Below are 25,747 nucleotides of genomic sequence, written 5' to 3' on the forward strand. Positions count from 1 at the left end.
CAACACTTAGCCACCAAAGTCAAGTCCAAAGACTCGCGATGGAGCCAATGGGCATGAAGGTCAAGAGATCTCGAGATCCCCTACTTAACCACCAAAGTCTAGTCTAATGACTCGTGATAGAGCCAATGGGCCTGGAGGTCAAGAGACCTTATGACCCCCTCTACTTAGCCACCATAGTCGAGTCCAAAGACTTGTGGTGGAGCCAATGGGCGTGGAGGTTAAGATACCCCACGACCCTCTACTTAGCTTTTAAAGTCGAGTCCAAAGACTTACGGTGGATCCAATAGGCGAGAAGGTCAAGAGACCCCACGACTCCCTCTACTTAGACACCAAAGTCGAGTCCAAAGACTTGAGGTGGAGCTAATGGTCATGGAGGTCAAGAGACCCACGACCCCCTTACTTAATCACCAAAGTTGAGTCTAAAGACTCGTGGCGAAGCTAATGGGTGTGGAGGTCAAGAGATCCATCGACCCCTTATGTAGCCACCAAAGTCGAGTCCAAAAACTCCCAGTGGAGCCAACAGGCATGGAGGTCAAGAGACCCCACGACCCCTTATTTAGCCATGTCCAAAGACTTGCGGTGGAGGAGGCGGGCAATAGAAATGTATAACGCAAAACAAGGATAAACCAAGTGCCAATATTACAAGAAGAAAGCTCAAAGGGAGTCATATATCAATACTGCAAAACTAGGCTAAACCAAGAGCCAACATTATAAAAGGAAAGCACAAATGGAGGGTTATCACTACAGTCGTCTAAAGTATTGTTTGAAATAGAAAGAAAGAAAAAAAGAAAAGAAAATAAAGAAAAAATCTATGAAGGAGGAGTCGCCAGAGGCTTTGAAGGCGAAGGCACGAACAAGAAGGTGTAGGGTATAGTATCGCGCCCCAAAGCATCCACGAACTGGCATGAAACCTCATCAAGTCTGAAGGCATCAAAGTCCAACTGCCTCAAGTCAATCCAAGGATGTGCCAGAAGGTGAGATCGTAAATGGGCCACGCCAGCCCCATATCCATATCCAAAGGCCCGATCCTTAACAGCCCTTGCCGCCGCCAGTTGTGGAAGCAAACAAACTAGTTCGCCTCGAAGTAGCCAATTCTGATTCCAGTTCCAACAACTGCTTCTTGTGCTCCTTCACTTTCGTATTTAAGTGTAGCATGATTTGGTTCATTTTGTCCTGTTTGGCATCTGCTTCTTCCCTGTCCTTCTTGTAGGCAGTATACCTACTGCGCAAATCCTCGTAAGATCCCTTCATCTCTAACAACTCAAGGCAAAATTGCCTATGAGCTTCCTTATACAATGCCTTCACTTATGAAAGCTCAAGGGCAAGTTGTCTGTGGGCTTCCTCAGAAGAAGCTAACACTTGGGTAGACCCCAAGCATCATTGCTTGGCGGCAACCAACAACTATTGAGAGGAGTTCAACTCTCCACTCACGCGGGATAACTAGGCATGAGCAGAATCTCATTCAGACTCCACCAATTGCAAGGCAAAGTTGTTACGCGCGTTGATGGATTTGGCGTGAAGTAGCTCACCACGAAGCTCATATGCTTCATCTCGAAGGAGTTCAAGGTTGCCCTCCAGGGAGTGGATGTGCCCATCAGACTGCTCTAGGTAGGACTCCACCTCAGTTTCCTCGACCAGTAGCTGACTTAGTTCATTCTTAGCAAAAAATGCAAACATTCGCCTGGTATGTACTTCTGACTCCAAGTTGGCTCGATCATCCACAATCCAAGCCGCCAAGTCATCCACACCTTGCAAGGCACAAGGACATACTAAGGTATGGGCCATACATGTAAAAGAAAGTGCAACTAAGCTAGCAATGCCATACCGAAGATAGAAAATTCCTCAAGCATTGAGCCATTTTTGCCACTGCTCCATCATGGGGAGGGGATCGCAAGTGAGAAGGCCCCTCAAACCCTCCTGTTGTAGCTCGCTGCTCCTCCATATGACGTCTCCACAAAGAATGTGTCAAAGGTGTAAAAGATGTGGTTATTACTTCTTCCTCAGGCATGGATGCACCCTGGTCCGTGAGGTTGACAAACTCAAAGCTGTCTATGAGGCCGTCATCTCCTTTGTCTCCCCCTTCCACTGCATCATTCCTAGAAGACTCACCCCCTCCCTAGGGATTGAGGAATCTATGTCACCACCGAAGGAAGAGGGGGAAGTGGAGGGAATGGAGACTTTTCATGGTCTGTAGGCAGAGTCTCACCCCCTGAGACGGTCGTAGGGAGGGAGTTTAGATTGGAACCTTGGTCCCCATGGTCATCAAGGTTGCCCTTCGCATACAAAGAGTCCACGACATAACTCTGGGCGCCACCATCAGTAGGAGTCACGATTTCAGATGCTATAACCACAACAATGCCCATAGAAAAGGCTTGGTATATGTAAACCACAAACTCGCCACTGCTTGGAGTTGAAACTGAGGAGAGGAGAGGAGAGAATGGAACTTAAAGGGGGGCCATATCCATTGAGTCTGAGCTCTTGGGGGCAGATTAAAGTCAAAGGTCGTGGCCAAGTCAAAGAGGGCTTGGCCCATGAGCCAATCGAGGTCGTCAAGCCCAGAAGATGTGGGTAATGACATGTGTATAGGAGAAGCAAGGGGCGTCTCCCCCCCGCCCCGCAATCGTGTTAGCACCAGAATCAACGGCCACCTCCGGCTCAACATCGTCAGCTACGCCCTTGACGTCTTCAGCAAGGCGATTAGTAGGTGCCTCACCCTCAGTACGAAGGAGACATTTTTTAGGAGTCTCGAAAAGTGGGGAAGCAAGCCTTTTCTTTGAAGGAGGAGTCACAACCTTTAATTTACACCCTCTAACGTGGGAGAGGTCAGGCACAAGGAGGAATTGGTCAATGTTGGCAGCAGTCATGAGCTTCTCAGTCCACAGGGCATCCTCATTATCTTTGGCCCAACTAAGGACTATGTTGACACGAGAACGCTCTTGGCTAGTCAAATCTATAAGAATCTTCTTATCATCAGGAACCCTTCCCTAATTAGCCGGGATGGGAAAGTCCTATACAACCATTTCAGAGGCTGGGAATTCCTAGCCACCACTAGAAATAAGAAAAAATTTCTTTTGCCACTATTTGGCATTCGAATGGCAGCTTTCAAATGTCACCAAATGTTGTGAGCGAATACGAAAGCTATAAATATTACTTGGTAACCCTTTCATACTGTAGAAAGACATGAATTCTCGAGCAATCAAATCTGGATACATCTCCCAAGAGATTCTAGAACCATACGAAACACTACGCATGAGCACACGCCAGCATGTGAATGAAGTTGGGCAGGAGCTAATCGAAGCAAATCAAGGACATCGCAAACGAGGTGGTAGAATGGAAGGCGCAAACCGCGCGTTAGGGCACAAACTGGAATAGCAACTCTTTGCGAGAAACCTTCCTCGTCGATGGCGCCCTCAGAGGGAAGAGTGAGAACCACGACATCGGGGATGCAATACGAAGTCTTCAGCCTTCTTAAGTCACAAGTGATAAGTGTTGAGTGGCACGTGAACCCCTCAAAGAAAGGTAGAGTTTGACCCTTAGAGAATTCGGGCGTAGAGTTGGAGGAAACCCTTGTTGGGGCTTTGGCAGAAGCTTGGCTAGGAACACGAGAAGAACCAAGTTGAGCCATTGTTGTGTAAACTGGAAGAAACAAGATCGAAAATGGTGAAGGGTTGCGAGTTTTTCTCGAAACTTGAGAAGAGAAAAGGTTAAGGAAGGAATGGATCAAGAAGAGGAAAGGATCGAGAAGAGGAAATGATCAAGAAGATTAAAGAAGTGAAGCGGGAAAAAGAAGCAATGATGAAGGGATTCTTGGGAAGGAGAAAGGGTGACAATGCAGTTAGCTATCGTTTTTTAATAAAATAACAAAAATAAATAAATAAAAGCCCGAGAACAATTACAAATGACGTGGGCCACGTCCTTAACATAACGGAAAGTTAAGTTTTCCAAAGCTCGCACCTTAGTTAGCATAGACCCTCAGCGGGGTAAAAGGAATAATGATTTCAGGGGTCGTCCATCTGTCTCAAACTAGCAAGGTAGAGAGAGCATGAATTGATAAATTTCCCACGTGTAGGCATGAAGGAAATTAATGGGGTAACTAGAAGGAATATTCAGGGCCCTAAAGGGATAAGCCCATGTGTTGGAGGGCCCAAGTCCTTGGCTTCGAGAATCAAAGTTAGTCTGCAAGCCCAGGGATTCAACCTACGGATGCGTGGAGGATAATGTAGTGAACAAATAACGTTTTCGTTTGATCAGGAAGGTTATCCTACTAATTTATTATAGGGCTATCCAAGATAGACTCTAAGGTCAGTCATTATCATCACCTTCATGCTCCTATAAATAACACCTAAATATAACGTATTTGGCATTCATTCATATACTTATATTGAGACAACTTCTTTCTAACTTAGGCATCAGAGTCCCACTGGGCACACTGTGCCGTTATCTCCTCTGTTGCAGGTCATCCGTGTAGTTGGTGGTGTGAAACACATCCTTAACTAGAGGTCTTCAAGGTTTGCTAGCTCGTCTCTTTGCGCATTGAATCCTTGGCAGAACAAAGGGTTGCTGGGTTTCCTTACATAATATCCCAAACTTTTGAGTTTCCTCAATTACATGGCATGGTATGGCATAGCTTGGAAGACGTTTTTCTCCACACCCACACTTCGAATTTACTCATTGCTTCTACCATAGTCATTAAAACTCTCTCTCTCTCTCTCTCAATTGCATCTATAAATACTGTGTAACACTCGCGCCTAGCGCCAATGTTTTTTTTTATTATATATTTTGGGTTAAGAATGTGAAAAATTCAATTTAAATTTTTTTAAAATACTATTTTATGGGCCGAGAAAATTTAAGGAAGAGCCCATTTATTTTTTTTATTCACTACATTTTTTTTTGGACCATAAAGCCCAAGCCTATGTTACCTTAGTTTTAGACTCCACGATTCTACACAGTTTTACGTTGGTTTTATCCCTATACATGCACACACACGTCTCCCTCTTTTCTCTAGGGTTTTTCGTATCGCCCTTTAATATATATTTATGCACTTATCATCTCATGCACGCGCGTCTCTATATTCTCCTCATTTTGTGTTTGTTTTGTTTCAAACATCTATTTATTCACACGGCAACTTTACAGTTCATCGGATAGCCCCACAGTTTTCTCGTCGTGCACGACTTCATCTAGTGCATTTTACTCGTCCGTTTCTCCATGGCATGAATGTCCCTATCCCCGCATCATTCACGGCAACAATTGTGTAATAGATATACATATATATACTCACATTTAGCAGTTCCTCAATTTGATAAACTAGGCTTGCCGCTTACACTTTTCTATCCCCAGCAAGTCGCGACCTATCTCTCCTGCTTCACACTCCGTTCCACCAGAGAAACAGCCCAACCCGGTCCTCATCCACTCAGAAAACACCCCGCCAACCTATAGGAAGCCTCTGCCTTCCTACTTCACGTAATTTGCACCGCGTTGCATGCCGCGTGAAGCCATCGCAACCGCCTTCCTGACGAACCTGGTTTACACCTTCATAAGCCGCCGTGACCCACTCAACCATCAGCCCTTCAAACCTTCACCCTTCACCTCCGTGCCTAGCCCACGCGAGATCGGCAACCACAGGCATTGAGAATCGAAGACCTCTGTTTTTGCTCATCAAAACAGAGCACTTCGTTTCGGCCACCATGAGTTCGTCTTTACCACCCAGCTGCCGACATTGCCACTGTCCATCTCCCAGCTCTTTGCATAACTCCTTCCCGCACGTTCGATGCTACCGGGTCAGCCATCTTCATCTCCGCACCTTACACAGCTCCTCCATTCGCGGTGAGTTTCCGTCCCCTCGTTCTCCATCTCTCCCTCACTATCCGTTTCCCTCACCATATTGCTCTCTCTCTCAGTGCTCCGCCGACTTTACCACCTCCCATTGCACACTGCGCCGTCGCACGTTACCTTCTCGGTGAGTCCCTGTCGCCCCTGCACTTCTATTATTAATATGTGTATGTTCATCGCTAGTTTTCTTCTTAAGGTGTATTTATATATATATATATATATGGAAGGTTCCCAGCTTTAACCTAATGTTTTCAGGTGAGAGGTTTTTTTTTTGGTTTATATTTAAATGGGTTTTGCTTTAAGTCTCATTAAATATTATATTGTATTTTGATAATATTGTTAATTAAAGGAAGTAAACCTATTTTTCTTAAGAGATGAGTTTTTCATGACTTATTTTATGGAAATTTTAGTAGCCAATGTATTCTATTTATTTATAAAATTTGTGTTTTAGATATTTTGAATATTAATTTTTATTGAGTTCTATAATTATCTTAATACTTGCTCGATTAAATTCCTATTCGGTACGAATTCGATTAAGTGGATATTGATGGTTTTGGGAAATGATGGTATTTTAGGAATTATGAGAATTTTAGGTTTTGAGGAAAAATAAAATAGGTTATTTTAGAAGCTTAGGATTAAATATCGAAATATGTGATTAATTGAAAATTTACAAGAATTACGTGATTATTTTATAGATGACGATTAATTATTGTTCGAAATTTTGAGGAAAATTCTGAAAAAGTTAAGAAGTCTAGGTAAGCGGGATTCCTATGCTAGACTTTGCATTAAAATAAAATGAGCTGAGGTTGATTTTTGGAAAATATACATATTTGGTTACGAAAATAAATTTGAACTACCTCAGTTATTTGTTTTGCATTACTCATGAGATTCTGTTTAAGAAGAAAGTATTTTTTTGTCATGATTGGTGTAGACATGAGCTTATTTTTGACGTTCTGTTTCTGAACTTTGAAAAAGAGAGTGAATATGAAATTTTGTGCATAAATTATGTTGTGATATGATTTTGTTCTGTTCTGAAGATTTTTTGTACTCTGATATGATCTGATGTGATTTCTGAAAAACCTCTGGCATAACATTCTGTTTCTATTTCTGTTCCATTCTGACCTTACCACGGGTGTGAAACGGTGGCCTCTGTTCGAGTTGATACCAACTTTTCTGTTTCTGGTGTACCCACTTTGGAAACAAAGTGATTTTCTGCGTGGTCTTTCCTATGTGCACACTTGGGACTCCGAGAATGAATAAGGGGAAGATTCACATTCTGTTTCTACTCGGTTAGCTACTGGGGTTTGCACAATCCTACCACGGGTGTTAAACATGGTATTTGTTTTGATATGATAAGATAAGATGTGATGTTTCAGTTTATGCTATGCCAAAGGGATTTTGATTATGAATATTTTCGAACTTTCGCTCTAATATTTTTTATAACATGTTTCTGACGTTGCATTTTGAAAACATTATTCTGAATCTGCATTTTGAAAGAAAATATTTTGTTCTGCATTCTGAATTCTGTAAATGCTCATGTTTACACACTAGTATATGTCTTCTGTTTACTGAGTTGTTGATAACTCACTCCTTATCTTCATATATTTTTCAGATAATTTTGATGATTCAGTTGGAGAACAAGAGTATGAAGTTTTAGCAAGATGTGATGATCGAAGTGGAATAAGTGCCTGAGGGTACAAGTGATTATTTGGAAGTCATAGTTTGTAAACTGATTTATTTTTCATGTATTTTGATTTGACGAGTTAAAGATATTTTCAAATTTTTGGAGAATTTCTAATTTATGTTATTGAGAATTTCTTTATTGTCCCCATGAAGGAATTTAGATATTTGGATTGATTAAATTTATTAGTATTTTTTGGAATTTTCTAGATTTTATAGTTGTGTTATTTAAGTTGATATCAGGTATTAAGAGCTAACTCTCCAGACCTCCAGAAACGGGACGTTACATACTGAACTTCCTCCTTCATCCATTCCAACTAAACTACACCCGCCAGTGAACTCCTTGCACGTGCTCCCCTTCCCCAACATGGGTTCCTCACCCTTGTCTGATCTCTTCAGCTAGTTGCCTCCCGCTTGCATTTGCAGCCTGCAGGTAACTAATTGCTAGCTATGCAATAATTCATTACTTTTACTTCAAAACGTCAACTAATTCTTTTGAGACCAATTATACCCATTTACATCGAGACCCATATCCAAGAAGTATGAAGAACTGACGAATTCTAGTTCATGAAACGAGAAAAGGAACGGCTTTTACAAATATGTGTGAATAGATATATGCACCTAAAATGGAGAGAAAGATGCAATCATTGGGTTAGTACTTGGTGGCAGCCACATGGCCAAAGTTCCAAAATCTAATGGTATTAGCGATCGAGTCCCCTCAAATATTTCAAATTATCTACACCACTACATATAAATCCTATTACAAGAGAAGAAGCCAAGTCTCTGCATTGCATCAAGTGGAGTCTTTTTCTTTTCTCCACACCCCACAGGAATTTTGGAGGAATACTATCCTCCTCCTCCCGTTTGCTTTGCACTTTATGAGAGTGGTCTCTCAGAGTTTACAATCCAAGACACCAATGATTTTCAATAGCCTTGTTGTTGGCCAGTCTAAGGATAACCACCCCAAATGCATGAATGGATCGAGGCAGATGTTGAGTTGTGGTTCGATATGATTGCTTCCTTGGTCAGCTAGAAGATGCTCTACTATATGTTTGTCTGTAGGAGTTTAGGGTGGCTTCAAGCTAGGGTGTGGAGCTTTAGGATATGTTTGATTATAAGTGAGCTTTTGAGAATGTTTAACAAAAAATTTAAAATGTAGGATTGTTCATCAGTCCTAGCCTAGTCTGGAACTGGGAAACCGGATTCCAGTTTCAGGTTTTCCAGGCCGGAACCTGGGTTATAAAACCCTGGTACACCCAGTACTTGGGTTTTATAGTTTGAATGTTTTGATTTTTTTTTTGTTCCTTTCTTCAGGTGTTGAGTTTTCTTTTTTCCTCCGAAAATGTAAAGCCGCTGTAAAACCTTTCCTTGTGACACACACACTCTCTCTCTCTCTCTCTCTCTCTCTCTCTCTCTCACAACTCAGAGCGGCCAAGGTTTTAGTTATATTTTGACTTTTGTCTTGGGTAGTTCGAAGCTGAAGAAGTGTTGTGTCACGTGTGCCCGATAGCCCGAGATGAGAAGTGGGCTTGTTTCCATCCCACAAAGATTTGAAAGGAAATGAAGTTTGGATGGATGATGATTTTTTGGAAAAAAAAAAAAAAAACATTCAAACTGAAGAAGAAAAAAAAACCGGGTTCAATTTGGAACCCGGAATTCGGGTTTTAAAAAATCCAAATTTATGCAGGTTCCGATCTGGGGTTTAAAACCCTGGTTCTCAAGCTGAAATCCAGACGAACAGTCGTATTAAGATGAAATATTGTTTATTGGGTTATGTGAAATCAGAATGAAAACATTGGATGATTTTTTTTATTTTTAAATATAGTTTGTATTGGAATTTTGGGAAAGTAGATAAATAAAATTAAAACATTGTATGGATATAATTTGTAAGGTATTTGTTGTTTTGGTGTAGGTATAAGTCGTTTTGATTTTTATGTGTTTTACTTTGAATAATGATAGTATGCCCTTTTATTTTGCCCCCTCATTTTGACCACTCATGTATTTATTTTTTTTAAATTTATTTTTAATTACTGATTAAAGAAGTGATTATTAGTGTATTGGTATTTTTTTATTTTTTAAAAATATTTAAAAAATGTTTGAAATAAAAAGCGAAAAAGAAAGTGCAATTTGCACTAAGGGGCACACCAACTGGACAAATTGAGGGGGCATAGTAACACTACCCTTTACTTTTTATTAAAATCTAAACAAATAATTGATGAAAAGTTGGAAATATAATTTTTCAAAAAGTTGAATTAAAAAAGATTGAAATTGTTTGTTTTTTTTTTTAAGTTAAGAAAACATGGCCATATTGCCTCTTCTAGAGCTTCCATTGCTCATGGGTCATAGTATTTGTCAAAAGTATTTTCATATCACTATTTTATAACATATTTTATAAATAATTGCTATTACAATATCACTTTATTAAAAATTTTAAATCTTTTTATAAGTTGGATTTTAGACTCTTTATAATTACCTTTCATCTAGATAAAGTTACAAAAGAGTTACAAAAGAGATTGTAATTGTTATCATTACTCTAACGATCCATTGGATGCAATGAATTGGGTGTTTGAGTCGTGTTGAGTTGGGCCGTGAAGCTTAGATTAAATAATGAAATATAGTGGACTCTAGGAAAAGTCTTAAAATGTAAGGGTGGGTAGTGAGCCACCACATCAGGCCCGTCCTTTCCCCTATCCAGCCCCGCTTGGGGTGGACAAGCAGGCAGACACCCTCACGCATATGTGTGTCGATGAACATGGCCTAGGTTGGACCCAAGCCCACTGAAGGTTTCTCCCATCTATTTAGTCCAAATTATATATATATATATATATATAATATTTTTTTTTAATACAAAACATCGTTTTGGAGATGTTGTTATGCTGTTTTAAAACCCCATTGAGTAATATATAAAAATAATAATAAAATTCTAATTCATTTTCTCTCATTTTTTCTCTACCTTCTGTTGCTGTTCGACTTCTACCTCCCATTCTCTCTTTTTCTGTTTGGCTGGTTTTGGTAGTGAGAATACTTGAGAAGTGTTGAGAATATTTATGAATAATAGTAAAAAAGTAATAATAAAATATTGAATAGTAGTAAAAAGTAGGTGAAAAGTAATGAATAGTAGAAAAGTAGGTGAAAAGTAATAATAAAATAAAGAATATTAGTGAGAATACTTGAGATACTCCCCCTTGCCAAACAATATTAGTCTCCTCCTCCATCGCCGCCCCAACCTTGTACTAGGTAGAAAGTCTTCTTCTCCTCATCTCTTCTTCTTCTTCTTGAAGATTGTGAGACACCCAAACATACCATGGACTATTTCTTGTAGAATTTTTAGAGCATTGACATTAGATTGGTCATCTCATTCTTCAAAATTTGACTAATATGTAACTTTTTTACTTTAAGCTAATTACTCAAAACTCGAAGTCTACATTGAATTAGCTAATTACTCAAAATTTGAAGTCTCCCGTACAACATCCATGCTAATGTTAAGCTAAGCCGACACGAGGAGATTGTCCTCCTCTAGATTGAAGGACACACCTCATTGTGTTTTCTTATTAGGTAGCCTTTTTTCACATTCCAATTGTGTTGCTTAGAGTACAACATTATCATGTCTGCTAGCTATTAAGGTGCTGGAGATGCCTTATTTACTACCTTACAATAGAGTGATAAAGAAGAGATTTTCATCAAATGTGGTGTCCATCTTTGATTCAAGTATAATTATACAAAACCAGATCTAGACTCATAATTCCAATATGCTCAATAAACAAAGTCTCATACAAAGTCTTTAGTAAATATTAGATAACAAGGTGAAGTTCAAACTGGGCAACACAAAATTTGGAGCATTCAAAATTTGCAACATTTGAACAACAAATTGTGCTTCTACCACTATCATTTAAAGACTACCACTAGTGTTCAAAAAATATAAATCTATACTTTCAACACTACCACAATTGTTGTCCAAAATTTACAGATCAAATAAAATCACAACTACATGACAACAACTCATAGTTACTGGCTACATAGGGTGGTGAAGAAGGGATCTTCATCAAATGTGGTGTCCATCCTTAAAGAGAGTATTATTGTACAAAATCAGATGTAGATTATATGCAATCAAAATATAACAACCTATGCAATCAAAATAACTAATATTTTGTCTAGAGAATAACAACCATTTTCACAAAATATAACAACAGATCAAAAAGCCAATTAGCAGATGAGGAATTTTCATAAGACAACTCTCTCTTATATACATAGGACCACTCGGAAAAAAGAGGCAAACATTAATTCAGTGAACAACCAGATCACATATAGTCTTGGAAAACAGAGGCAAATATTCAGCTTATGGATACATATAGTTGTTGCCTACATTATCATAGCCTATGCAATCACTAATCTAAAAAGGAGAAGAGTCACAATATCACAACCTATGCAATCATATTTTTATCTTCTTCCATTTTCAAGTTTTCTCAGTAATCAAACGGCAGGTTCCCAGAGAATATTGAGAGAGAGAGAGAGAGAGAGAGAGAGAGAGAGAGAGCAGCATAAAACGCATTCAGGAACAGAAGCCCACAATGTAATTCAAAAATCCACCCCAACAAACAATATCAAACCAAAATTCTCCAAGAAAATAAAAAATCTCCCCAAGAAAACTTTGAAACAGAAAAGGAAAAAAAAAAAGACACGGATAAAAATCCAAATCTACAAAATATCCCGAATAAAACTTGTAAAATGAAAAGAAAAAAATCAAACAATAGAAGAACCCAGATTTGAATGTTTGAGATTGAGTGTTAGGGCAAATAATTTTGCTCTGTTGCTGGGATCAAATTTGGACCTCACCAATGGAGATGGAGCTACGGGAAAGAGTTGACAAAAATGACTAGGCAATGGCCGCCAGAAAGAGACGTGCAAGGCAGAAGGAGACGCGCAAAGTAGTAGGAGAAAAGAACCATGTGATAGAAAGGGCAGGAAGAAGGAGAAGAGTCACGGGAAGGAGAAATGGGAACGAGCCGTGGGACTGGAAAGAGAAAAAATTATAAAGAATTCATTTGACTTAGCTACAATAGTCTTCATATATGATTTGAAAGATAGATATACTGGAGCAAATATCTTGGATAACTTTTATTTGACTAAAATGTAGATGAAATTTGAGGGGTATTATTTAAATTATAAATTTCACTAACATTTGATTAAACCAATGCCAGAGCTCCTATGTTTGCAAAAAACATATTTTAGAATGAACTCGGGAAAGTTACTGGTATATCTTAAAAGACTTTGAATTTTTGCTATTTTTGTAAATTATCGAATATTAAAGGCTTCTAAAGCTACTGAGCAAGGAAAAACATAGTCCAAGAGTCCTTTTATGGGGAGAGTATTTTGTAAGATACAGTGTCTACAAATATTATTTTTTATTTTAATATTATTGTGTTGTCTTATAATTAATATTAGATATAGTTTTAAAATGTATAAACACATCACATTCATTTTAAAAAATGTGAGATCTGTTATTAACTAGTGAAGATACGAGATTTATAGATTTTTTAAAAAAAGAATGCTCAAAACTTATAGGTTGTACAAACCAATTCTAGTAATTGTTTTTTTGAAATGAACTTCTCTTTGATGATAATAGATCAATTGCATAGTTTGTCAAACAAGACATTACTTGAGATAAATTTAGGATTCTTCTAGACCATTACAATCTCATTGCTATAATTAAAACTAAACTTAGCTAATTCCGATAATCTTAATTACGTGGGATTGCATCCCAAGACTCTTTCACTTGTAAAACGATGGTTCTTCGAGTTATAATTAACTATTACGTCCAAACTGTCATTATATCGTGTCAATAAGTTCCTTCCCAAATTGGCCATGCCCGTCGGACAAAAATACAGCCCAGTGCCACCAAATCCCTGCCTATCCCGCCGGCGAATTTCAGTCTTTTCACCGCGCACTTCAAAACTCCTCCAACTCTTTTGATTTTGGAGCCCAAGGACCTCTCTCTCTCTCTCTCTCTCTCTCTCTCAACCATAGAGAACAGGCACAACAACAATGCTGCACGAGCTTCTATTGGCGCTCTTGGGCTATACAGGCGATCTCATTATCGAAGAGCGAGATCACCGCAAATCCTCCCTGGCACCCGATTCCGGCGGCGTACCTTTCAAGCTCGCTCCCGATATCTCCTTCATCGAACCCAGTGACCGGTCACAAAAAATTTCTAAACCTCAATTCCTCAAAACTACTTCCGTATCTGACACACTCATATTTGACGTTTGCTTTCCTGTGGTTGCAGGGAGCTTATTGAGAGGATTGTTACCTTGGGGTTTTACTACAGGGAGCTCGATCGCTTCTCGACCAAGTCTCGTAATCTAAGCTGGATAAGATCCGCGAATCCTTCTCCTTCGCCGAGGGATTCCGAGTTTCCTTCGTCGCAAGTGAAACCGAGCGTCTACCGCAGAGCCATTGCCAATGGCATTGTGGAAATACTGGCGGTCTACAGGTCCGCTGTGCTCCACATTGAGCAGAAATTGTTGGCAGAAACCGTCCCCATCTTGGCAACTGTGACTCAGGGCCTCAATAAGGTCCTCTCCGAAACATATTTCTTTTTCTTTTCAATTCATCTTTTAAATTTTTATAAATAATCCTGATAGAGATTTTTTTTTTTTTTAATTTTAGTTTTTTGTTCTTTTACCGCCACTATATGAGCTTGTTCTGGAGATCGAGCGTGATGACATCCATGGAGGTCAGCTGCTTAACCTCTTACAAAAGCGGTGCCACTGCGGAGTGCCTGAGTTGCAGACTTGCATTCAAAGGTATAGTCTGTTTTTGTCTCTCTCTTTTTTGCAAGTTGATTAGTTATTATTTGTTTCGCCATGAAGATAAATGTGTTAAGGTTTATAGTACGTTTTTCCTATTCTGATGAATGCATTGAAATAATATTCATATTTCTATAACTTTAGATATATGAACCATATCTTATGTAGTATCTATAGTGAGAAAAAGCATCTCATTTATGGACTTGCAAACTGAATGCTGATCTGATTATTATGTTCTTTTATCAATTATTGTATGTCGGAAGCATAGGCTTCTTTGGCATGGGCATCAGATCATGTATAATCAACTTGCGTCATGGATGGTTTATGGGATTCTTCAAGATCAGCATGGAGAATTTTTCATTAGAAGGTAACAACAAAATATAATCTTCCTATGATTGCATTTGGTTGGAAATTATATACCTGAAAATGATTCTATGGTTTTCCTACGTTGTAGGCAGGAGGATGGGGAATCTCTTCCAGACATGTCTGAGAAGTTGGCACGCTTATCAACTGATGATGCATCTTTAACAGATTGGCACATGGGTTTTCATATTTCTTTGGTATGATTAAACTTTGTATCTTGCAGTGTTTGTGTTATTTTTTTTTTTTATAAGTAAACGATTTTATTAAATAATAAGACAACTAGAGTGTTATGGAATGAGGTGTTCAGCAGATTAGAGTTAGCTTGGGTTATGCCTGCGATAGTGGTTGCACTTTTGGCTAGCTGGACAAATTTAAGAGGCATTCAACAAATTAAAGCTGTGTGGAAGATAGTTCCTATCTGCATCCTGTGGTGTTTGTGGCAGGAGCGCAATGATTGGACGTTCGAAGACAAGGAGAGATCAATAGAGGAACTAAAAGCATTTTTTATTAGAAGTCTATGTACATGGGCTATAGCTGTAGACTTTAATGGCCTCAATTTACATGATTTTCTTGTCTCTATTGCATCCACATAGATAGGTCATACCTTTGTATATCTCCCTGTGTTTGTGTTATTACTCACATGAAAATCACCGCCTGATTAGTATATTGGCTAGATTTTCATCTTTCTCAATGTAATCTGCTTTTCAATAACACCGATTAAAAAAAAAAAAAAAAAAATTTGCTTTTCAATAACACTAACAATTGTCGTGTCCGTTCTGGTCTAACCAATAACGGTTAGTGTATAAGACATGAAGTTTATGATACTATGCTGCAGATGTCATTGCTGTTTTTGTTGTTTAGATTTCCTTTATATGTTGCAAAGAGATTATTTTGCACAACTATAGTTTTGGTGTTGGGCTACACAATGAGCAATCATAACTGATCGTGAGAAGCCTTGTGTATGACTTTAAGTTTGTAAAGCATTTTTACTCGTTAATGATCACCAAGTATCTTACTCTTCAGATTGGCTATACTGCACAAGCTTTGGACTTTCTTTGCCCATGGATCCTAAGGATGTTTATATCAGCGAACTTGTGCATTCTAAATGCTGTCACATGTTTTGATATCTTATTCTCTAAATATTGATGTGGCTATGACTATGCTATACACGACAGTAAATTTTGTCTAAGGAAAGGACACTGCAGCTCATGCACGTATAAATATGATGCACGAAGAGTGCATGCTTCTTACGCTGCATTTACACAAAATATGTGTCACTTCCCGAAGACTTGAAGGAGGCGTTGTGACTATTGTGGAAATAATATTGTTTTGTTTCCCTTTTTTCTACCTTTATCAGTTTTTCATGTCTTAAGTTTTCGTTTTAATGCACTGAACTTTGGAACTTTATTGGTTTTCCGAGTTGGTCAACTTTTATGTTATTTTGCAGGATATGCTGCCGGAGTATATCCATATGGGTGTTGCAGAGTCAGTTCTTTTTGCTGGTAAAGCAATCAGGGTGCTTCGAAATCCAAGCCCTGCTTTTAGGTTTCGGGATGCTGTTTATCATCTGCAGCTGCCTAGAGGCTCTCAGAAAATTCAAGGATTTACTGGCCTTTTTTCCTTCCATAAGGAGCCTCTCATGGATAGTAAACTGATCGGAGAAGAATTGCTTCCACAATCTGAGGCTGATAAGATTGAAGCTATGCTTCTAGACCTAAAGGTTTGTTGCACTGTGGTACCCCTAACATTCACATTGTGTGCTACCTGTCTTTTGAGAGAGGTTTGGACTATATTTGTTTACTGCACCAAATAATGTACTTCTGAACTCTAGTTTTTGTACTGACTTATGCATGCTTTCTAATGCACAATGTTTCTGTGCCACACTTAAAATTCAGATATCAAAGGTAAAGAGCCTGGTTCATTTTGTGCAGGAATCATCTGAGTTTCACAAAAGATCATTTGAGTGTGCTGTAGACTCTATTCGGGCTATCGCGGCCAGTCATCTTTGGCAGGTCTGAGGTTGACAGAAATTTGGTTCTTTGTCTTTTTTAACAATCTTTCTGAAATATTTTATCCATTTCTGCAGCTTGTGGTTGTACGCGCTGACTTGATTGGACATCTGAAGGCCCTAAAAGACTATTTTCTTTTAGCAAAAGGAGACTTCTTCCAGGTAAATGATGGACAATAGCTAAATCTTTTTTTTTCTTCCCTTCTGCACTTTAGAAAAAGTTTCATGGGTATTATTTTTGCTATTAATTTCATGATGAGAAGGTTAACTCCTGCTCACTAGTCCCTATCTCAACTATTTTTACCTATATCATGGGAAAATCACACTTTACCACCCCCCCCACCCCCCCCCCCCCCCCCCCCCCCCCCCCGCCCCCCAAAACTGAATTATCACTCTTCTATAATATGACCAATAAACTATCAAAGTTATTGTCTAGTCTCCTAATTTAAAACTTAAGTTGGAATTTATCCTCATTAATATCTGATCCTTAAGATGGAAAAATGTGGGGTGGCATGGCATGATCTTAAAAATGGGTGGAAGGATATGTACAGGTTTTTGTAGACAATGTATGAGTTTCTCTGTTACATAATGAAACGTGATACTTAAATCTTGTATAGATATGATTGCCATTGGTAAGTTCTTTATTTAATGGTCAAACATGCCCTACCAATTTTGCACATTGACTTGTGGAATATCTTATGTACTTTTATCATGTTTAAAATGTAAAATTAATAAGTATGAACATTGCTACAAATGATAAATGATGGTAGAAGTTTAGCCTAGTTTCCCTCTTCTGTGGCCGAATTGTTGGTGTTTATAAATATAGATTGTATTTGAAAAATTTGTGGTTGAATGTGGGTTACAGTCCATGTGGAACAAAAACTATACCGATGCAGATATATATATATTCAAAATGTCAATTAAATTCTGTGTACATCCAGTTTTCTAATAAAAAATTATTTTTCCAGTGCTTTCTTGAGGAGAGTCGCCAGTTGATGCGTTTACCTCCTCGCCAGTCAACTGCTGAAGCTGATCTCATGGTCCCATTTCAGTTGGTAAGTTAGCATGAGATGACTTATGATGAATAAGATTATACCCATTAATGTAGCCGAAGTGTCTATTGTTTCAGCTTGCTTATTTTTTAAATTTAGTACCAATTTTTGGAAAGAAATTCATTGGTACTACCTGCCATGCAGGCTTCATTGAAGACTATCAGTGAGGAAGATAAATACTTTTCTAGAGTATCCTTGCGGTTAGATCCAATATTGACTATTTTTCCTGTGATTTACCTGAAAGCTTGACTGTATGGCCCTTTTGCTACCAGTCATATCACTTAATTGCAGAGTTTGATTAACATCATGTACTCATTGACACATCTGATTCTTCTAGGATGCCTTCATTTGGATTCACAGTCAAATCCTCCCCAGTAGATGTACTGAAGACAAAAGATTATGCAGATGGAAACTCAAGTTCTGCTTTGTCGAATGCTTCTTCAGAAATATCCCTTGATGGTTGGGATGGCATTGCCCTTGAATACTCAGTTGATTGGCCCTTAGAGTTGTTCTTTACCCAAGAAGTGCTCTCAAAGTAAGATCCTACTGATCCCGACACTCGTGGATGCTTTCCTTTGTTTGTTTTGATTTTACCTGCAAAAATAATTGATAGTGTGAAACTGCTAACTGATACTCTCACACACATGTTAATAACGAGTGTGCTCCAGGTATCGCAGGGTCTTCCAATATTTGCTGCGGCTTAAGCGAACACAAATGGAGCTGGAGAAATCATGGGCTTCTGTGATGCATCAAGATCACACAGATTTTGCCAAACATCGGAATGACCGCGTAAATTGCCCAGTAGCTCAGCAGCGAAGGCAACGGTTTAGACCAATGTGGCGTGTTAGAGAACATATGGCATTTTTGATCAGAAACCTTCAATTTTATATCCAGGTCATTATCGGTACCTCTTATAGTTTCATGTCTATACGTTGCTCTTTGCAGAAATTGGAACAAACCTTTTCATGTATATGCTAAGTTGTTTGTTCAGTATATGCCTGGTCATGGTGTGGTATAGGCTGATACAAGGATACAACATCTGATCCTGATCCATGTATGACGAGCAAAGTGAATATAAAAGAATGCATCATATTTAATGTCTCAAGTATCAGATAATATATTGATGTTAAAAACCTATTTGGGGTATCTTAGTATTTTTTGCCAACCATAGCACGTTACTAGAAAATAAAAGAGCATGAATAAGTAGGACTTTGGGTTTATCAACTCAAATTTGTTGTCTCAACTGCTTTCTACATCAATATGCTGCTAAGTTGCTTTTGATTGGTTAACTGATTGAATTGCTGTTGATTTTTACTCCTTGCACAGTTGCACATCAGTTCATAGTGCTTTTGAATAATGTGGAGGCCCAAGTGTCCAGTTCTTATTTGGTAACTGTTTATACAAACAAAAGGGTTCAGTAAACCATATATTTTCATCTCTTCTTTGAAGCAATGTGTGTTCTAAATTATGAATGTTGCGATTTTTCTATGCTCATTGATCATCTGTATATTCTGTTTGCCTTCTAAAAATTTCAAATTTTTTATTCCAGGTGGACGTTATAGAATCTCAATGGAACGTTTTGCAAGCCCATATTCAAGATTCTCATGATTTTACTGAACTTGTGGCTTTTCATCAAGAGTAAGTAAAATGAATGGTTTGTGATTGCAGCTTGCTTCTGAATTATCATATTGTGAGATATTCTGGAAGCTGATGATTGCTATTGTAGAGTGAATTGTCTAAAATGTGTAGGGCCGGTAGCATCATATGGTTATTCAATTGTATGGTTACTGCACTTTACTATTACAAGTAAAGAAGTTGTATTTGGAAAGGGCAATGGCATGTTGGGGTTGGTCATGAGTGTCTAGTTTCCATTTTATTATTCCTTGCTTCCTTTCAATTTTCTGTTGGATATCCTTGGCTGATATTGTCACTTTGCACGTCATACATGGAAGTTACATATCCTCCTAGCAAGTCATACATGTTTGACGTGCAAAGTGAATATAAAAGAAGTTACATATCCTCCAAGCATTTGTGTTTTCCTTTTTATGGAAGCAGCTCAGCTTTTTCTCTATTTGCTTGATGAATTTGGTGAAGGGATTCTTGTGTTCTACACGTGTTGTATTTTTATAGTTTGATCGTCAAAATTCTGTACTTTCTAGATGTTTTTGTCTCCAGCTTAATGGTAGTGTAATTCTCAACCTTCCTACAGGTATTTATCAGCTTTAATTTCTCAATCTTTCTTGGATATCGGTTCCGTCTCAAGGATTTTGGATGGAATTATGAAACTTTGCTTGCAGTTCTGTTGGAATATAGAAAACCAAGAAAACAGTTCAAATACATCTGCACTGGAACATATAACAGAGGTACCTTGTTATATTTTCTTACATGTATTAGATGGATTCTGCTAGTAGTATTTATTACACCGCTTAATGCTCCAAATGTGCCTTTAATATTGTCAAAGTGATTGTTCTCTGATAGTTCCTGCTTGGATGGTGTCGAACATAAAACTTGAAGAATTGCCAATATTAAATTATTTCTTTTTCTTCCTGTAGAAGCTGCATTTCTTAATTTTAGCATCTTGTGCAGTTATTCATCTTCTTTTGATTATTCTTGGGACAATCCATTTGGAGAACCTGCAATTGTTGCAATCCTTGAAGCCTTGAACATGAGAGATGCAACCATTGCATATCATGGAAGACTTGTGTCCTGAAGGATCTCCCCCCTTCATCCCCCACTTTTAAAGCAGCATCACTGGAAATCCAGTCTGCACTAAAACTTGTCACTTGTTCTGCTGAGAGGTGTTGCTCTGTTGTATATATAGACTTGATTGAAGAAAAGATGAGACCCTAATTTGTTTTGTTATATTATATTCGGCACAAAGGAGTACCGCGAATCACTGCAGTTGTCATGAGAATTGACTTGATATGAAGCTGTTTGCCTCTCTGGCTGTTCATACTTTGTAATTTGCACTTTATTAATTGCAGGAGCAGGCCCGATTGTGTATATCACACATCCTCCAAAATTTCACCTATTGAATGTTCCTGAGTGATTTCGATTGGTTCATATTTCAGTTAATCGTTCTCTTTGATTTCTTTCAGGAATTTAACAAGAAGTCAAACTCCTTGTACACTATATTACGCAGTAGCAGGCTTGCTGGGAGTCAACGAGCTCCATTTCTGAGACGTTTTCTTTTGCGTCTAAACTTCAATTCCTTTTTTGAGGTATTTTCTTGCCGATGTTTTCTTTTACTTATAACATGTGGCTTATAACTTTGCTGAAAATATTGTCTCTCTTAACAGGCAACTGCAAGAGGTGTCCTCAATGTTGTAAGACCACGTCCAGCATTTCCTGTTCTAGATCAACAATAGCACCAATTCACTCGTCAAGTTTGATTTTGCGGATTGCTAAATACAAGATGACTGCCATGTGAGCCCTGGTGAATCCATTCGCAGTTGTATTTTGAAGATCGAGTGACAATTATATATATTCAGCGCTAGGCTGAAGAGAGATTACGATTCTCACGTGGTCGTTTCATTGGACATTTACATGGTGCTTCTTCTACCCGGCATTATGATATGCGTGTATCGTCAGCTTGAAGATTTTCCTGTTAAAGTCCTAAAATCCATTGAGGCTTCTGGTAGCTGTCAAACTGTAATGGATGTGTTCTGCATTCTCATCTCATTGACCAGCTCCATAGCTTCCATTTGAAGTTAAGGTTTGGATTCTGGCAGCGGTTTGTGGTCTTGGGTTAGCTCAGGGCCTAATGAAATTATGGTACGCTTTATTCTCTCACTTGGCTGTATGGTAGCGTTCGTGTTAGGTGGAGTGGTTAGTTTGCTGACATTAGGCGGACTCTATGGTACTGCGGGCATTCAGTTGGCGTTTTGGGCGGCTTCTTCTGATCTTCTGTCTTCGTAGATACAAAAAACTAAATTATTGATACCTTGAAAAAATTTCTGGATATATGACTTTATATTTATATATAAATTGAGGGAGAGAATATATTTTTTTGTGGATTTTTAGTTTTTTCTCATAAAAAAGGTGCAAAGAGGTGATTAGTGATTGAAACTCTCCTAGTAACACCCTTACTTGAACCATTTCACTATTATTTACAAAATTCTGAGATACATCGGTTGCGTTTAATTGTTGAGCCAAATTCAACTTATCTCAACCTATGTTTGGACGTTCAGTTGAGTTGAGTTATGAATAATAGTAATTTGTAGGTTCTATTGTAATGGGTTTAACTTTTTTAAGAGTTCAAGTTTCCAAACGAATCCTTAACTTTAAAGCAACTCTCAAATTTTGTTTTTATTATCCTTAACTTTAAAGCAACTCTCAAATTTTGTTTTTATTTTTAATCTAATAATTCTTGCTTCTATTTTTCTTACTGTATTTATTTTTCTTTCTTTTTTTTATATGCATTTTTACATTGTGTTTTAGAAACCTCGAAAGGGTGCTACTGCTATTGCTACCCATGTAATATCAGCAAGATATCTAAAGGGTTGGGAGCTTTCAATCCGAGGGATTTTCCTCTTTTTAATTATCATTGCAATAAAATGAATTAGGTGCACAAGAACAGAAGATAGGGAGTTTCAACTAACATCATTACAATTAACACCAAGTAGAAAACTAAAATTAAAAAGGTTAATTGATCCAATAAATTGTCTCGTACGCATATTCTTTAGAATCCAAAGAGGTGACTACCAAGAGAGATTTTGTGCTTGGCTCCGTTTGGATGGTAAAAGTGTTTCATTTCATCTCACTTTATCTTATCATCACAATTTTATTAAATTTTTACACAAAATATAATAAATAATTCAACTTTTTAAATCTCAAAATAATAATAATTTAAAAAATAATATTCTAACAATATTTTATTCAATTTTTAACTTTTATCTTAATTTATCTCACCTCAACTTACTATTTATAAGACCATAATCGATAGGCCGGACTAAGGGACTACAGTCGAAGCCAATAATGCGACATTGTAGTTAATTGAATTGGTGCTTTTAATGGAGATATCCATTTAATTCGATTATGGTACATATAGCTAGGAGTGGGAAGATCAATAGCTTTTGGTGGCACATAAACTTCATACACTACTATTACAACACATGGGACTCACATGTTAATGGCTGGTGAGATGGGGGAAACTCACAGTTTAAAAATCCAAGGTTTGGGACTCCATTTTTTTTTTTTTTTTTTTGAAATAACCTTTGTAATCTTTACTGAAGTAACTATATCACTCAATACATAATCTCTCCTTCTCTGTAATACATCTAATACAAGCTGGTACCTCTTTTATCCAAACTAACTCAGTGTTTAAAAGTAAAGCTTCCTTTGCTAAAACATGTGCTGCCTTGTTTGAATTTCTGTAAAACTTGACATTCCATCCTTCTCTTGTATTCAGCATCTTCTTGACAGCTTCTATAATGCTTCCATAATAGGATAGATTTTCTTTCACATTATTCACTGCATTGACTATAACTTGAGCATCTCCTTCAAAAATTACTTTTTTAGATTCAAATCCCTACATACTTCCATGGCTTTTCACAAAGCATAGCTTTATGCAACAATAGGATGATCTACATTGCTTTTTTTACCCCCCCAATGAAACCAAGACTTCCCCCTCCTCATCTCTGATAATTATCTCTATCCCCACCGGTAACCCCAGTTCCTTTCTTCTTACGTAAGCTTCTCTCTTTTTTACGTAAGGCTATTCCTTTCTGACGTAAGCAAATTCCGATGACGGAATTATGCAACAGTTTGTCATTCTTTCTGGTGACTGCGAGCATCATCATGTGTGCCGAACCATGACGGCGTGTCTCTCGAGATATTAGGTGACTTCTAAGGTACGCCCAGTGTTTAAATGTACTGAAAATATTTATATGAGATTTTCCCAGTATCGTTGAGTTAAACTTGTTTTTAAATGAGACAATTATAATATTTTGATGAGCTCCAAAATATTATAATTGTCGGAGATCATTTTAATATTAATTATTAAAATGATTCTAGTTATTTGAAATATTATTGAGATTTAAATTATGTTGAAAGCTTTAATTAATTTAATAGTTTTATTCTCTTAAATATATTAAATAAGACTTCATCATTTATTAATAATGAAGAAATATTATTTTATAAACTAAAGTTAGTTTAAAATAATATTTACCTTAATTTCTCTGAATGCTTTTAATTAAGTTAATATTTACGCATTTTCAAATCAGTATTTTAATATCTCAACGTTAGATCGTTTTGAGGATCCCCAGACGAAAGGACTGGGTTAAATACCCAGACCCCATTTCTCTTTCCCTCACTTTTTCCCCCAGCCCTCTCTGTCTCCTCCCTCTCTCCTTCGGCTTACGTAGCACGCGACCCTCCCCCACGCCGAAGCTTCTCCCTCGCAGCCCGGCACTGCCGTGAGCCGGTGACCGTCACCTCCACCACCGTTCACCTTCTCCTATGCTGGCGACCCCTCACCGGCAAAGCTAGCCACTGTTGCAGCGCCACCTTCCCCACGCACGCACATAGCCCTCATGCACGGTTTTACCATGTGCGACGCCCAAGCCGCCATCGCAGCCCTTGCCACTGGCCACTAACACACCTCCAGCCATCACCGGCGACAACCCCACCGAGCCTAGCCCTTCACGGCAACTCTCTTCCTTTCTTCTCGAAATGGGTCTAACACATGGGTTTTAACCCATTTCTCCACCGTGCGCCGCCGTGCGCACACCCATGGCCACCAAGTGCCTCCTCCTGCCACCATGGCTCCTCCCCGAGATCCTCCAAGTCAGCCAAGCTTTCCACCTCCCTCAAGCCTCTCACTCACGCACGGCCTCCCTTTCTCTTTAACTCACGGGTTGCATACCGTCATCAACCTCCTCAGGCCACCACGAAGTCAACCTAACCACCCACGGCCCCGATCTGTCACCCATGCGCGCACACTCTCTCTCACTCTCCCACGGCCTCTCACCCATTTCACGGCCAGATCCGCCGCCGTGAGCCACCGTGGCGCCACCTCGACGCCACCACGAGATCCACCGCATTTCCCTTAGCCAAGCCCTAGGTCCAAACCACCACTTTACGTGGTGGGTAATCACTGCACGCGATGGACAGTCACTGCATGTGACTGACCGCCATTGTACATGGTTAGGTATGTTGTGTACCGCCCTTCATAGCCACCATCACGAGCCCTTCCAAGACCACACTTAGCTATCCAAACGCCCAAACAGTCAACGTACGTGGATTAGCTGCCGCGTACGACCTCTCGGACATCATCGGCTGTGACGATCAGCGAGCAATGCAAGGGTTATCCCATTGATGGTATAACTCTCTATCCCTTTTAATTATGTTAGATATTGATTAGTGAACTAGGTTGTGGACTGTGCTCTTAGTATTAGGGGATTGATTGTATAGTATGGAGATGTGCTATGTAGTGAAGTGATAGGCGTTTTATGATGTGTTGTGTTGTGAAGTGTTGGGCATATCTGTGTAGTGTGGTGATGTGATGTGCCGTGAATATGAAGTGTTGGGCTCATTGTGTAGTGTGCTGTGAAGTGTTGGGCTTATCTGTGTAGTGCGATGTGAAGTGTGGAGCGTAGTTAGGAATTGTGCTGTGTAGTGTTGTGGATTATGCGGTGTAGTGTGGCTGCAGAGATGTGTAGTATTGGTGTCGTGGCATGTGGAGTGGGAACAATACACGCTGAGTGTACTTTGTGTGTGGCGTAGTGTGACATAAAGAGAGTATATGTGAAATTACTCTCCTAGCGTATTGTGGATTGGGAAGAGTACACACTGAGTGCACTCTGTGTGTGGCATAAAAGGAGATAAGGAGAGTATATGTGAAATATACTCTCCTGGCGTATTGTGGATTGGGAAGAGTACACGTAAAGTGTACTCTATATGGTGTGGTGTGTGAATGGAGTACACATGAAGTGTACTCCATGTGGTGGAATGACGTGCCATGTGGCGGGTATGCCATCATGGTGATGTGACGTAACGAGTGTATTCTG

The 25,747-nt window shown here is 38.8% G+C and overlaps 1 protein-coding gene across 5 annotated transcripts; it reads left to right on the top strand.

Annotated features, from left to right (window-relative positions):
- Nucleotides 1-13,338: 13,338 nt before the first annotated feature.
- Nucleotides 13,339-21,747, top strand: LOC121262735 (gamma-tubulin complex component 4 homolog). 5 transcript variants are annotated; one of them, XR_005940161.1, is made up of 17 exons: nt 13,340-13,703; nt 13,793-14,081; nt 14,176-14,312; nt 14,584-14,682; nt 14,770-14,875; nt 16,126-16,398; nt 16,574-16,690; nt 16,765-16,848; nt 17,655-17,741; nt 17,883-17,938; nt 18,076-18,273; nt 18,407-18,632; nt 19,288-19,376; nt 19,898-19,947; nt 20,036-20,101; nt 20,837-20,959; nt 21,038-21,120. XR_005940161.1 is itself a non-coding variant. In XM_041165326.1 (16 exons), exons 1-16 carry the CDS (start codon nt 13,552-13,554, stop codon nt 20,399-20,401), a joined length of 2,106 nt encoding a protein of 701 aa, XP_041021260.1. In that variant the 5' UTR covers nt 13,339-13,551; the 3' UTR covers nt 20,402-20,667. The 5 variants fall into 5 exon arrangements, 4 of the variants coding, with proteins under 4 accessions (XP_041021260.1, XP_041021262.1, XP_041021258.1 ...); XM_041165326.1 differs by lacking the exons at nt 20,837-20,959; nt 21,038-21,120 and adding an exon at nt 20,325-20,667 and having other exon boundaries at nt 13,339-13,703; XM_041165324.1 differs by lacking the exon at nt 19,898-19,947 and having other exon boundaries at nt 13,344-13,703; nt 19,948-20,101; nt 21,038-21,747.
- The last annotated feature ends 4,000 nt before the right edge of the window (nt 21,748-25,747 follow it).

Source organism: Juglans microcarpa x Juglans regia, chromosome 4S, assembly GCF_004785595.1.
Source record: "Juglans microcarpa x Juglans regia isolate MS1-56 chromosome 4S, Jm3101_v1.0, whole genome shotgun sequence".
In the NCBI taxonomy this organism is placed as follows: domain Eukaryota; kingdom Viridiplantae; phylum Streptophyta; class Magnoliopsida; order Fagales; family Juglandaceae; genus Juglans; species Juglans microcarpa x Juglans regia.